This window comes from Theobroma umbraticum, unplaced genomic scaffold (assembly GCF_002168275.2).
Source record: "Theobroma umbraticum cultivar Fairchild unplaced genomic scaffold, ASM216827v3 scaffold_30.0, whole genome shotgun sequence".
In the NCBI taxonomy this organism is placed as follows: Eukaryota; Viridiplantae; Streptophyta; class Magnoliopsida; order Malvales; family Malvaceae; genus Theobroma; species Theobroma umbraticum.
Genome location: NW_018397254.1, coordinates 1,163,976 through 1,175,530, shown reverse-complemented (window position 1 = coordinate 1,175,530; position 11,555 = coordinate 1,163,976). Strand labels below are relative to the sequence as shown.

Below are 11,555 nucleotides of genomic sequence, written 5' to 3'. Positions count from 1 at the left end.
TGCCTAAAATAGTAAAATCAAAATCATAAATTGGCAGGTTCTGGATTGCAGCCTCAAGCTGGAACAAAACCCGGTGATGGTGATCTAACTTTTTTCTCTAGCTCTAAGGCTCCTACAACTGTTGGAGGGAAAGCTTCTCTTCAGCCTAAAAGAACACCTGTTTCCAATGAGGAAATTGAGGCTATTTTGGTTTGTAACCACCCTCCTTTTCAGGCTGTTGTCCGGATTTTAATGTTTTCTATATGATTTGTTAATTGTATTTATTCTGCATTGGGCATTTATCGATAACTGCATTATATGTAATATGTTATGATCGCTAACCAAACTTATAAGAGGAAAAGATTGAATTGATAAATGTGAACCGGATGGTTTGTTATTGTACTGTTCCAGTCTTGCATATGGTACAAGGCAGTTGTTGTAGCTATTCATGTTATCAAGCAGGAAAATGTGTCTAATGCGTATGAAATAAAGTTCTGCAATCTCTACTGGAGAAGTATATAATTTGTGCTAGAAGAAATGTTGGAATTATTCCATGAGGTTTGGTGTTTCTTTGGGTTTGGTTATGAGAATGAATTGATAATGTATGTTTCCTTATCTTTTATTCTATCAGCAGTTTGTAAAACTGCTTGTTTGATGTGTCCCTCTTTGTTCATTTTTTCTTTTGTGAGAAATGTTTTCAGTCATGCTGAGTGCCTAAACCATTCTATTGACCATGTAATAATACTGGAAGAATGATTTTTTTTTGTTTTTTTTGGCTTTAGAATGTTAGATATTTATTGATATGTTTTGACACAATTTTGGCAGTTGGGTGGCTGTTTCTGATCATCTGATGGAGGTTCAACAAGGAAAGACAATTTTCTCATTTACATGGAAACACAATTACATGGACTATGGACTTTTAGTTTGCTCATTTCTTTTTCATGTCTGAATATTGAAACCTTAATTTTCTAATGATATTGGTGTGTGGTGAGGAAAACAGAGAAAGGGACAACACCATTTTCAGTGAATAAACACATAGAAAAGTTATTGAATTGAAGCCTTTTCTAATCCATATCTGTATATTTTACTTGTTAATGTCGATCTTTGATGTTAGAAGATTTGTGAATTTGTTCGTTTTTGATGTTTGAGGTATCCATGGCATTGATTCCTATCTAAGCTTTAACTGTCTAAACTGCAAATAATGCATACCATTCATTCATGAGACAGAGAAGTAAAATGGAACCATCACTTTTGATCCTTCTCTAGCATAGCTTCAAGAGCAGCAGACTTGGGATTCTTCATTGGAGGGCCCTTTTCTCTGCGTTCAAGCTCGTCAAGGCGAAACGTTATCAGTCGGTCCCAGTTTCCTCCCTCAAAAAGGACCCCTGCCTTTCCATCAGTGATCCGCTGCACAATACCGCAATACATGTAGAATGGGTTGTTAGGATTCTTAACAATTGCGATCATTCCAGGCATTAAAAGTGGCAATTCTGGTGGTTTTGGCTTCTTTGTGGCAGCAAGTCTGGCAATACTTACTGAATCTGAAACTGACTGCTTTGGTGGAGGTGGGTTTTCCTCAACGAACTTTTTCAATCCCTTTTCACCACCAGGAAATCCTCCAGTTAGCCCCATCAGCTCCTTTTCAAAAGCATCTTCTGGAACTGAGATTGCCGTGCTGCCAGAACTTTGTTCATCTGTTGTAATAGGCGATGATGCTTCCTCTACGTTTCTCTTGAGCTCAACTTCTATACCTTTTTCTCCATTGCAGAGTCCCCTACCTCCCAAGATTTCAAACAAGTCAAACTTAGCACAAAAGGTCTTAGGCTGTTTGACAACTGGGAAAGCTGACTTGTGAGGACGATGGGAAATGGGGTTTTGCCCAAGGAATCGAGATCGCAGCAAAGAACCTTGAAGGCTGGGGAGAGTGATAGAAGAAGCCATGCCTTTTCAGAAGCAGTCTAGCAGCGAAAGAGAGGAGAAAAGCCCTCCTCTTATCCTGGCCACAATTGTTGAGTTGGTGGTTGGTTTTATCCTCGATCTTTGATTATTTGCCGCACAATTTACCATGACATAGGATAGGATATCTGATTCACCAACATCCCCGCATTAAAAGACAAAAGCAAAGTAAATTTACAAGGACAATAGTTACTAACATCATAAAATAGTGACTCCTCGGCTCCGTATATCACTCTGAAGTAGAGTATAATACACCTCTTCTGCTAAGTAGCAGCAATATATGCGGTCGATGTGAAACAAATCGCATTAGTCTCGTACGCCTCTCTCACGATGGACGCAATGAGTACTTAAAAGGTCCACCGGTCGACCGAACCATCGTCACTCTTTGTTTGCTTTTCCATCGTTACTTTGTCCAAAAGTGCACTTGGATCTTCTTTATCCCCTTATTCAAACAGTGATGGGGATAATTGAATGGCTAAAGATTAAACAGTTTCACTCATTATGGCTTCATAGCAAAGCACAAGCTGCCTTAACGATGCTTATTGGACTGCATTTCTTTTAAGATTGCTGCTTAGAGGCCGAATATTTGGTGATTAATTACTTAGTCCCGCAGGCTTAATTATCGTTAAATAACAATCATGTCTACCTTCAACAACAAGCCAACAGCACGACATCATTAGAAGCCGAATATTTGCATTTCATTCAATGTCCTGTTTTAAGAAAAAAATTTAAAAGTGAAAAATAAAAATTTATATAATATTAAAATTATTTAAAAAATATTATCACATTAACAAATTAACTACAACCTTAATGATTGACTAATACTTTTTTGAATAAAGTGTCTATTTCTTAAATCAATAGAATTCTATATAATTTTCATCAAATACATATAAATATTTTATTTTTTTTTATTTTATAACAAAAATGATAATATTAACTTATCGTACTTTTTGAATGAAATTAATTACATATTTATCATGTAAATAAATTTTAAATAATAATTTTTTTTTGTTATTTTGGAGATTAAGATGGCTTTTATAACTTGTTCAGAACCATTTTAAGCAAAGAAGATCGAAAGTTTTTGAAATTTCTTTTGTTTTTCTTAGGATTAAAGAGAGGACAATGATGATACATGGCAAAAAGAATAAATGCAAGAAGGTGGACCATTATTAATTAATAAATTAATACAAAATGTGGAATCCACTATGATACAACAGATTCATAGTGATATATATAAGATAACAACAAACATAATTAGGACATGACAGTTGCATTATCGTAAACCTTAGCTTATAAAACCATAAATGGTTTTTTTTTCCCGTGGGACAAAAGATAGAAAAAAGGAGCGAAGAGGGGGGGTATAATGGTCCTTTTGTATTAAGCAGTACGATCAAAAGAAACGACTCTACCGACCAGTCAGATGGTTATGTCTTTCAAGTTCGCCGAGAGTCAAAACAGTTTCCGTGAACACAAGTTGCTCTCTCGTTAGTCGTTAGCTTCCCGTCTTCTCCCTAGTCTAAAAGTCTCTTTCTACCGCTGAAAAAAAAAGGTGTCTCTTCATCTTTTATTAGAATAAACTTTTTTTTAAAATCAAATCTTTATCTGTATCTTTCTAGCTTGTTCTTTTCTTCTGCTCCTGCTGCTTATACGAATTCAAGAGATCAAACTTCTGTAAGCTCTGCTCAACCTTGGTTATTTACTTGTTTTGATCGGATTTAGATTCATGGGATATTTGTTTTTATTGGGTTTCCCTTCTTGGGCAACTTTTTACTTGTTTTAGCTGTTGATCAAAGGGCATCGTTTGTTTTCTTTTTTTTTTAATTTTATTTCTAATCGTTTCAGCAGTTAACTGTGGAGCTAACTGATCAGCTGTTGGTAGGTATGTGAAGAATACTCCAAATTCAATGGTTTCATGTTCCCAGTTTATGAAAGCCTTGTCCTTGTTGCGTCTTAAGTCGGTTAATTAACATGGTAACTTTTAAGGGACGTTAATCCTATGTACTGTGAATGATGATTTATTCTTGTGATTTTTCAGGCTTCCTCATGGTACCTCTGGTGCATAATTGGGGTTTATATTCCTTAAATGATGTGCATTTCTTATGTTTGGCTCACTTGTTGTTTCCTGGGGATGAGCTTCAATTTCTAGTTGTCAGCTAGTTGACAAGCATGAACAAATCTCTACGATCCTATATATATTTTTATTTTAGGATGTACATCCGGATTCCTTTGTTGCATACTTCTATAGATTATGATAAACCTGAAATCTTATATATATATATATATCAATGTTCTAAAGTCATACAATTGCTTGTTCTTTTGAAAAAAACTGGAATTTGGTTTTACAAAATGATTGGCTTATCATTTGGCGAGCACTTGTGCAATTACTTAGAGGTTTAAGTTTCGCCGTATCAGGTTTTAAACCAATATTGTTCTGTCTCATATTGCCTGGTGAATAAGCCAGCAATGAAAGCAGTTAATTTTTTTGCGCTTTCTTAAAACGTATTATCGTAAGTTTGGTTATTATTATGAATACCATTTTCATTTTCCTTTTATTGGTCAGGTTTGTACCTCTTCCTGTAGTGAGTAAAACTTTATGGATGACAGTCTTGGGAAGATAAAGGTGATTCCAGATCATTTTCAAGTCTCAACTCCCAGTGCTGACTCTCTTCAAATCAGAAGCTCACCTGTTTCACAGCCAAGTATTGATAATTCTTCAAGGTATTACTTTCTGAAGGTCTAAAAGAGAACAGATTAAGAATTTCAAGTTCATCTTATCACAATATTCTAGTTCTGCTTTAGGATAGGTCCTGTAGCAGTTTATGGTCTCGGAAAAAATTGAGAAGTGCTGCGTTAATGTTGAATCTGTTCAGTTTACGTGGATTGCCATGGAGTTCTGGTGCTGGTCAGGAAAAGGTTCATTTAAGAGCCTATTTGAAGCTTCCCATTTGGTTTTATTGATAGCAACACATCCCTTATCACAATAACTTCTTTTTTTTTCATTTGCAGGTTCAGTTGACTGCTGCAGAGTTGGAATCACTTAGATCAGAACTTGCGGATATAGAAGAGAGAGAAGCTCACTTGAAAGCTAGGTAAGGGAGAGTTGAATCTGGACTTTTGAACCATGATGCATACTTTGGTTAACTGTGATTGCATGTTTATAATAATTTAGTGCAGTGGAAAGATAATTTTTGATAGTTTGAGCCTTAAAATTTGAAGCTTTAGTTAGAATGACAAAGAAAGAGTTATACTTGATGTCTAGAATTCTGATTTACTGTTTCCAGAACTGGAAGTTATGTAGAGTTTTCCTCCTAATGTCAGGGCCCAACTTGTAAATAATGGTTTCTGAACCATGGTGGTTCTATCTTTACTAATGGGTTTTCCTGAGCTTATGTATCCACAATTCCTAGCTGAATTGACTGTAAGATTGAGTTTTAGACAAAATATTTCTGCATTTCTTTTATTGATGTTTCTGTTTTACGCAGGTTGGAACATATTGATGAAATTTTGCGGTCAGCTCGTCTTACCGGCTATTTGTACATCCGAACGGTATGAATATGCCCATCATGCTATCTTCATATTTGTTTATGCTGCATCCTCTGTTTGTGCACTCTTACTGTTCTGATTAATGATTTTCTTACATATCTTTCATCCTCAGAGGTGGACTGCTTTACCTGGAGAACCTGCTCCTATTGATGATGCCGAAGTTGAACGACTGGCTTCCTCGATTTGTTGTTCTTCACGGCCAATGTATATTCTTCTATTTATTCTCCACAGGTAATTAACCTTTGTTGTATTCTCTTTTTTTCTTCTTCTATTATTATTATCATTGTTGTCCAAAATTGGACCCTGATTCTCTATGGTGCATGCTTCATGGTTGGTGTAAAACGGAAACGGCATAAAAAATTCTGTCAGGAATGCAGGTGTTGTTTTCAAATTGAGACGATCAAGCAGTTTTAAATTGTTCATCTTCTTTAATGAACATGTCATTAAGTTTCAACTTCAAGTCTTTTCTTTTTAGCTCAACTTGGTTTGGCGTTAATTATACCTTGTTGGTAATTGCCAACGGCTAACAATGAAGGATTCATGTAACAGTCAACATTACTTGCTGATCAACCTCTTAATTTATACTACGCAGATTTGAGCCCTCAGGATTCCACCCTGCTCTCTGATGTTGTTGAAGTAGGTTCTCTGCCCAGCTTTATAAGAGAAGATGAAGGGACGCAACATTCCTTTTATATCTTAACTCGTCAAGGACTGCGCTATGAGTGTTCACATGTTTCTAAAATACAGGTATACCTTGTGCATGATATGCATTTATTAATGGAGTATAAAATGTTTCCCTACTCATTTAGGTCAGTTTTTGTACATAGTTGAGCTGTTCCAAACTCATAAAATGGTTTTACTTCAATTTCATGTTATTTTGTAAAGAATGGAGCTGAACATGTGTTGGAATAAGGTCTCACATGGACTATATTTTGAGTTAGAGGCCGACTCTCCATTTTCTTATTTTCAGTTGAGGAAGATGAAGCTAATTAATATTTGGAGGAAACTAGCACTTGACAAATCTTTGGCAATTAAGCTAGCTAAAATAGTAAAATATGTGATGTTTGATCTTGATTAAATGCCATAAAGTGTTTTCATTTCTTTAGAGTTCAATGTATGTTCATGCATGCGTATAACATTCATCGATTGCCCTTAGATTTAGATCATGTCTGTTCATAGCTAGACTCGTCGGTGTGATTCTCTTCCCATTATAGCATAGTTCAACGGTGGTTGTCAAGATTGTGAGAACACTTCAAAAATTGTTTTCATTTGTTTTTATACATTTTAGAAAGGATCAAAGAAACCCTTGGAGCATAAGTGAATTTTGGACAACCTATCATAGAAGTTCACTATGTATCTATTTAAAATTAATTTTATCAAATATGACTTTCATTCTTTTCTCCTCTTTTCCTAGGTGGACACCTGGTTATCAGCTTTGCAGACAGACTGCAAGCTGGGTTCTGATCTCAAAGTTCCCAATGGTTCAAGTGAAAAGTAAAATCATTTACAGATTTTTTTTTTAACAGTTGCTTGTATATAGATCAAATTAACTAACGATTCTTTTCTTCATGTACATATGATGGTATTTTCAATAAATCAGCATTGGAAGCTGTTAGCTATTCAAAACTATTTCAAGCAGATGACTTTAAGCTTTTTTGACTCTGCTTTTCCGAGGAGAGAACAGTCCAGGTTCTTTTCTTGTAATGAAGTTCTTAATGCACGAACAAGAAAGAAACAAAGATCCAACAAAACTGGAATATACATTAAAATATACCCTGCCTGTGAGCCTTTATTTCAGTACTTCATAAGCCACGTGAATGACAAAACACCATTGAGAAATGAGAACAAATGAATAGAAAACAGTAATCTTTCGGTTGGTCTGCATTTTGGGTTTTAAAAAACAACAGACATCAGAGAAAACTATAACTTTTTGGGCTCCTCCCGAAAGTGTACTTTAAATTTAAAGCAAGTGTTCCTAACATTTTTCCCTTGGGCTGAGAGTTAAAGGTCATGAGGCTTCGTGGCTGCGATAGGCAGGTGGCTAACATTATCCCCGGACCCAGTCCCCACTAGGTAGTTAGCCAATTATTAGACAAAAGGAAATGCTACCTCCTCGTTTTCCACTTTTCCAATGACAAAAGTGCCGGAGATAAAAGAAGCTTCCCCCCTATTCAGTGACGCTTTGCTTTTCTAGTTTTCTTTCTTCATCTCCCTAGTTGGAAAGAAGGAAAGAGCAGAAAGGAAAAAAAGTTGTAAAAAAAGGAAAAGAAAGAGAGGGGAACACGAGATCTGTTTTATCACTTTGACAGTTCTTTTTACTTCTCTCTCACCCCCCCGTCTCCATAAGCGAAAGAAGGAATATAGTCCATTGCTTTTCTTATTGTACTTTTTATGTCTTTTTCACTTCTTTTTAACAAAATTGAAGTAACCCTTTATAGCTCCGTACGCATAAGTTCAAAAGCATAAAGTTTGCTGTAAGAAATCACATTTACCATTTGCACAATTATTTTGAATTTGTCTATACAATACAAGCTAATTATTTGTTTTTTAAACATAATATTTGGAAATTTTTTGAAATATTTAAAAAAGTTTTATTATATTCGATCAAATATTTATATTTATATTTTTAATTAAATAAATTTTTATAATTAATAATTAATTATTATTAATTAAAATATTATTTATTATGAAATGTAAAATGATCACATGATAATGTTATCATGTTATATCATATTATTGATGTAAAAAGTGAAAAGATTACATAATAATATTATCATGTTATATATTTATTTATTATAATATATTAATATATCATGTGATGTAAAATAATTAATAATATTTTAATCAAAATTAATTAATTAATTATTAATGATAAAGATATTTTTATTTAAAATAAAATTATAATTATTTAGTTAAATATAATAAAAAAAGTTTAAATTTTTTTAAATGACAGAGAATTTTTAAAAATATTAATTTTTTTTTAATTTTAACAATTCTTAAATATCTACAACCAACAAATCATATAAATGCAAACTGGAAAAGTACCAAAGTCCGAACATAGCAGTTATATTATATTCTTTTTGGCCGATCATGTCGTTTCGTACTAAAGTACTTCCTTAGTTTTCCCAACAGTTCGGGGCAGCTGGTGGCGTTCATTGACCGAACCAAACCTCTAACCGCGCACGAAAAAGTGAAGTGGGAACCAAATCAAATCTCACTCATGACTTAAACTGATAGTCTGATAGTAGTATTATAAAAGGCCTCTCCCTTTCTTCCGCTCCTTATCTCTCTCTCTCTCCGTCCACTACTCAAAGCACACAGTAGCTCTCAGCTCTCTCTCTCTCTATACCCACGATTCAGGAAAACAAAAAATGAGCTCTCAGATATTCAGATCTGCTTCTAGAGCTGCCAGGTCTCTCCTTTCAGCCTCCAAGAGCTCTCGCTTTTGCTCTGGTATAGCTCTCCCATCTCCTTGTTTTTCCCCATTGTTTTAGTAACATCTTGGTCATTTCTCTACGTTCTTTTTTTTTTGTTCTGTTGAGCTGATGGATGGCTGATATGTGAAGTGATTTGTGGTGAATATGTTTCCTGATAATGCAACGTTGAATTTTTTTAATATTGTTCTGATTTAATAACTACAATTTTCTGTGAAATGAAATGTTGAATATTGATTTGAAAGTGTTTGATGTAAATCTCTGATTTTGATTCGTAGTTGTAGATCAATCCCGTGTTTCAACTCTGGTTTTTGACTAGTTATTGGAAATTTATTGTCTATCAAACCTGATGATTTATTGATTTTTGTTAAACATTTTGTTCATTAGATTAATTTTATTATTTTAATTTAGTATTGAGATTGTTGTTATCATCAATAATGCCTTTATTTTGTTTGGATGGAAGCTTTGCTGGTCGTCTGTTTGGCAAATAAAGTGACTAAGAATCTGAAACTAATTTTTAAAAATTTTAATTTATATTAATTAAAAGTTTCTAGTTCTACCTTTTCCTTCTCAAGCTGTAAAAAGTTGAACCTACCACGTGGTACTGTTCTTGATGTGGTCTCTCAAAAGGGGAAAGATTAGAAGAGGAATCGATTCCGTTTTGTTGCCCCCAACTGATTAGCTACCCATCCGTGACTAAAGAGAGAAGGGAAAGCAAAAGATTTATTCTGCATTTTTCTGCATCCGTGCTATCGGCATCTTTCTTCACTTCAATTTTATCCATTCTTTATTCTTTCCTGCTTTTCATGATATCATCCATCCATTTGAGGACACATTTTTTTGATCTAGAAGTTAATTATGTACCAGTTTCATGTGTTAAAAGAGTGCTTATGTTTGTCAATAGTAAAAAATGGAACATTTTATGTGCTGGTAATTTCTATTGCGTGAAATGTGAATGTTTATGCAGAAGAATATGTGAGTTTCGATTTGCATAAACTGTATAAATTTTTGTGCATGTGCTGAAAGTGCTGGCGTTTTGATTTGCAAATTGTTCCGTTTTAAGCTTATTAACCTTTTATGTTATCATGTGCAGAAGGGCGGGCAGTAGCTGCTGCTGCAGCAGTTTCACTTGGTGGTAAGGTGCATCTTTTAGCTTCAGCTTATGGAAGGACCGGTCCCAACAATGCATCTAGAGGATGGCTTTCAGGAGTTTTTGCTCTTCCAGTGGCAGGTTTGGATGACTTAACTCTTTTCCTCAGATTTTGTCTCTTTTTTTACTTATATGATCTGATTTGGATCCTCGCACCTATTGCCATCTAGAGTTAATTCTCCTTTGTATCCTAATCATGTTTTATGACAAAATGGACATGATGGCAATATAAAAGTCCAAGCTGAGTTTCTGCATTTACAATTTTGGATGAAAGAAGAGGAGCCTTGTCCCTTGCTCAAGTTTTAGCACTGTGGCTTCCTGGACCTCTTCAACAATAATTATACTTTGCATTAGCATGGTAATGCGGGAAATGCCTTGATTGGGATGCATTTTAGACTTGACTTCTTCCCTAAATTTCTCCCAACATTGTGCCCAAATTGAAAACTGTGAACTATACTGGCTATCATCATATCTCTGCACTGATCTAACATGATTCTGCTGCCTTTTCTTTCGTGTCTGTGGGCTCTCTCTTTCATATCCATCTACCGCCTGCCCTCACAACTAGATTCACACTGCAGATTCAAATTTCAGTGGTCAATTTTATCATATCACAATTTATAAGTCTAGCAATAGTTAGGGTATCTACATTCCAGGATCAAATTTTGATCAGTTGTATGATGATGATGAAACCTTTATGTGCCAGACAACTCAAGTTTCAGCCTCCTATTACACTTGGCTATTATTTTCATAGCAGTTAAAATGAAAAATTGAGAAAAGAATCGCTGGCTTTACGATCATGATCTCTGTAGATGAAGTCCACATACCTCTGCCTTTCAAGAAAAATAGGGAAAAATAAAAAGAACTGACCTGAATGTTTTGTTTGTTTTTATCATCTTTGTAGCTTACATGCTTCAGGAGCAGGAGGCTCATGCTGCAGAGGTAATCCATCACCATTCAATTTCATAGCTAATACTTTAGCTTTTTCACTGTTTGTACTGTGCTTATCCTTCCATATTTTTTCATTCTGTCCGATAAATAATGAACCATTTTTCTTTGTTCAGATGGAGCGCACCTTCATTGCTATCAAGCCTGATGGAGTACAAAGAGGGCTGGTAAGATGCATCTGTCCTGTATCATCAACTCAAGATGTCTGAGCCTTCCCAAATTATCTTAGCATTGAAATAATGAATCTCAACAATGTTGTATTGTCATGCTGTCTTTACTTGTTGCATTCTGCTTGTAGTATATATCTTAGAATAAACATATGCTGTGACAGTGTGATTTTCTTTCCTTTTCCAATTTAGCAGTTTTTGGGATTGTGGAGTGAAGCGTGACACATATTAAAGCATTTCTGTATTCCAGATTTCAGAAATCATATCTCGTTTTGAGCGCAAAGGGTTCAAGCTTGTGGCTATCAAGATATTGGTTCCTTCAAAAGAATTTGCCCAGCAACATTATGATGACTTGAAGGAAAGACCCTTCTTCGATGGCCT

The 11,555-nt window shown here is 34.9% G+C and overlaps 2 protein-coding genes and 1 pseudogene across 4 annotated transcripts in view; 2 read left to right on the top strand and 1 right to left on the bottom strand.

Annotated features, from left to right (window-relative positions):
* The window catches only part of LOC110419444 (uncharacterized), a 7,690-nt pseudogene extending 577 nt beyond the window's left edge, over window positions 1-7,113 (top strand). The window contains exons 2-9 of the transcript XR_016351123.1: window positions 38-189; window positions 4,496-4,653; window positions 4,740-4,848; window positions 4,942-5,024; window positions 5,418-5,481; window positions 5,591-5,709; window positions 6,071-6,225; window positions 6,893-7,113. The product of XR_016351123.1 is annotated as an uncharacterized LOC110419444 (transcript). The remainder of the gene's footprint in view (window positions 1-37; window positions 190-4,495; window positions 4,654-4,739; window positions 4,849-4,941; window positions 5,025-5,417; window positions 5,482-5,590; window positions 5,710-6,070; window positions 6,226-6,892) is intronic.
* NDHS (NAD(P)H-quinone oxidoreductase subunit S) lies at window positions 1,170-2,000 on the bottom strand. Of its 2 annotated transcripts, XM_021426778.2 has the most exons (2): window positions 1,516-2,000; window positions 1,170-1,386 (listed from the first exon to the last, which is right to left on the bottom strand). In XM_021426778.2, exons 1-2 carry the CDS (start codon window positions 1,918-1,920, stop codon window positions 1,225-1,227), a joined length of 567 nt encoding a protein of 188 aa, XP_021282453.1. In that variant the 5' UTR covers window positions 1,921-2,000; the 3' UTR covers window positions 1,170-1,224. The 2 variants fall into 2 exon arrangements, with proteins under 2 accessions (XP_021282453.1, XP_089639403.1); XM_089783277.1 differs by having other exon boundaries at window positions 1,170-1,999.
* A 1,547-nt stretch (window positions 7,114-8,660) lies between the features above and the next one.
* The window catches only part of LOC110419450 (nucleoside diphosphate kinase 3-like), a 3,517-nt gene continuing 622 nt past the window's right edge, over window positions 8,661-11,555 (top strand). The window contains exons 1-5 of the mRNA XM_021432515.1: window positions 8,661-8,931; window positions 10,006-10,143; window positions 10,964-11,001; window positions 11,124-11,174; window positions 11,425-11,555. The exon at window positions 11,425-11,555 is cut by the window's right edge and continues 37 nt beyond it. Coding sequence (XP_021288190.1) covers window positions 8,850-8,931; window positions 10,006-10,143; window positions 10,964-11,001; window positions 11,124-11,174; window positions 11,425-11,555 — 440 coding nt within the window. The 5' untranslated portion in view covers window positions 8,661-8,849. The remainder of the gene's footprint in view (window positions 8,932-10,005; window positions 10,144-10,963; window positions 11,002-11,123; window positions 11,175-11,424) is intronic.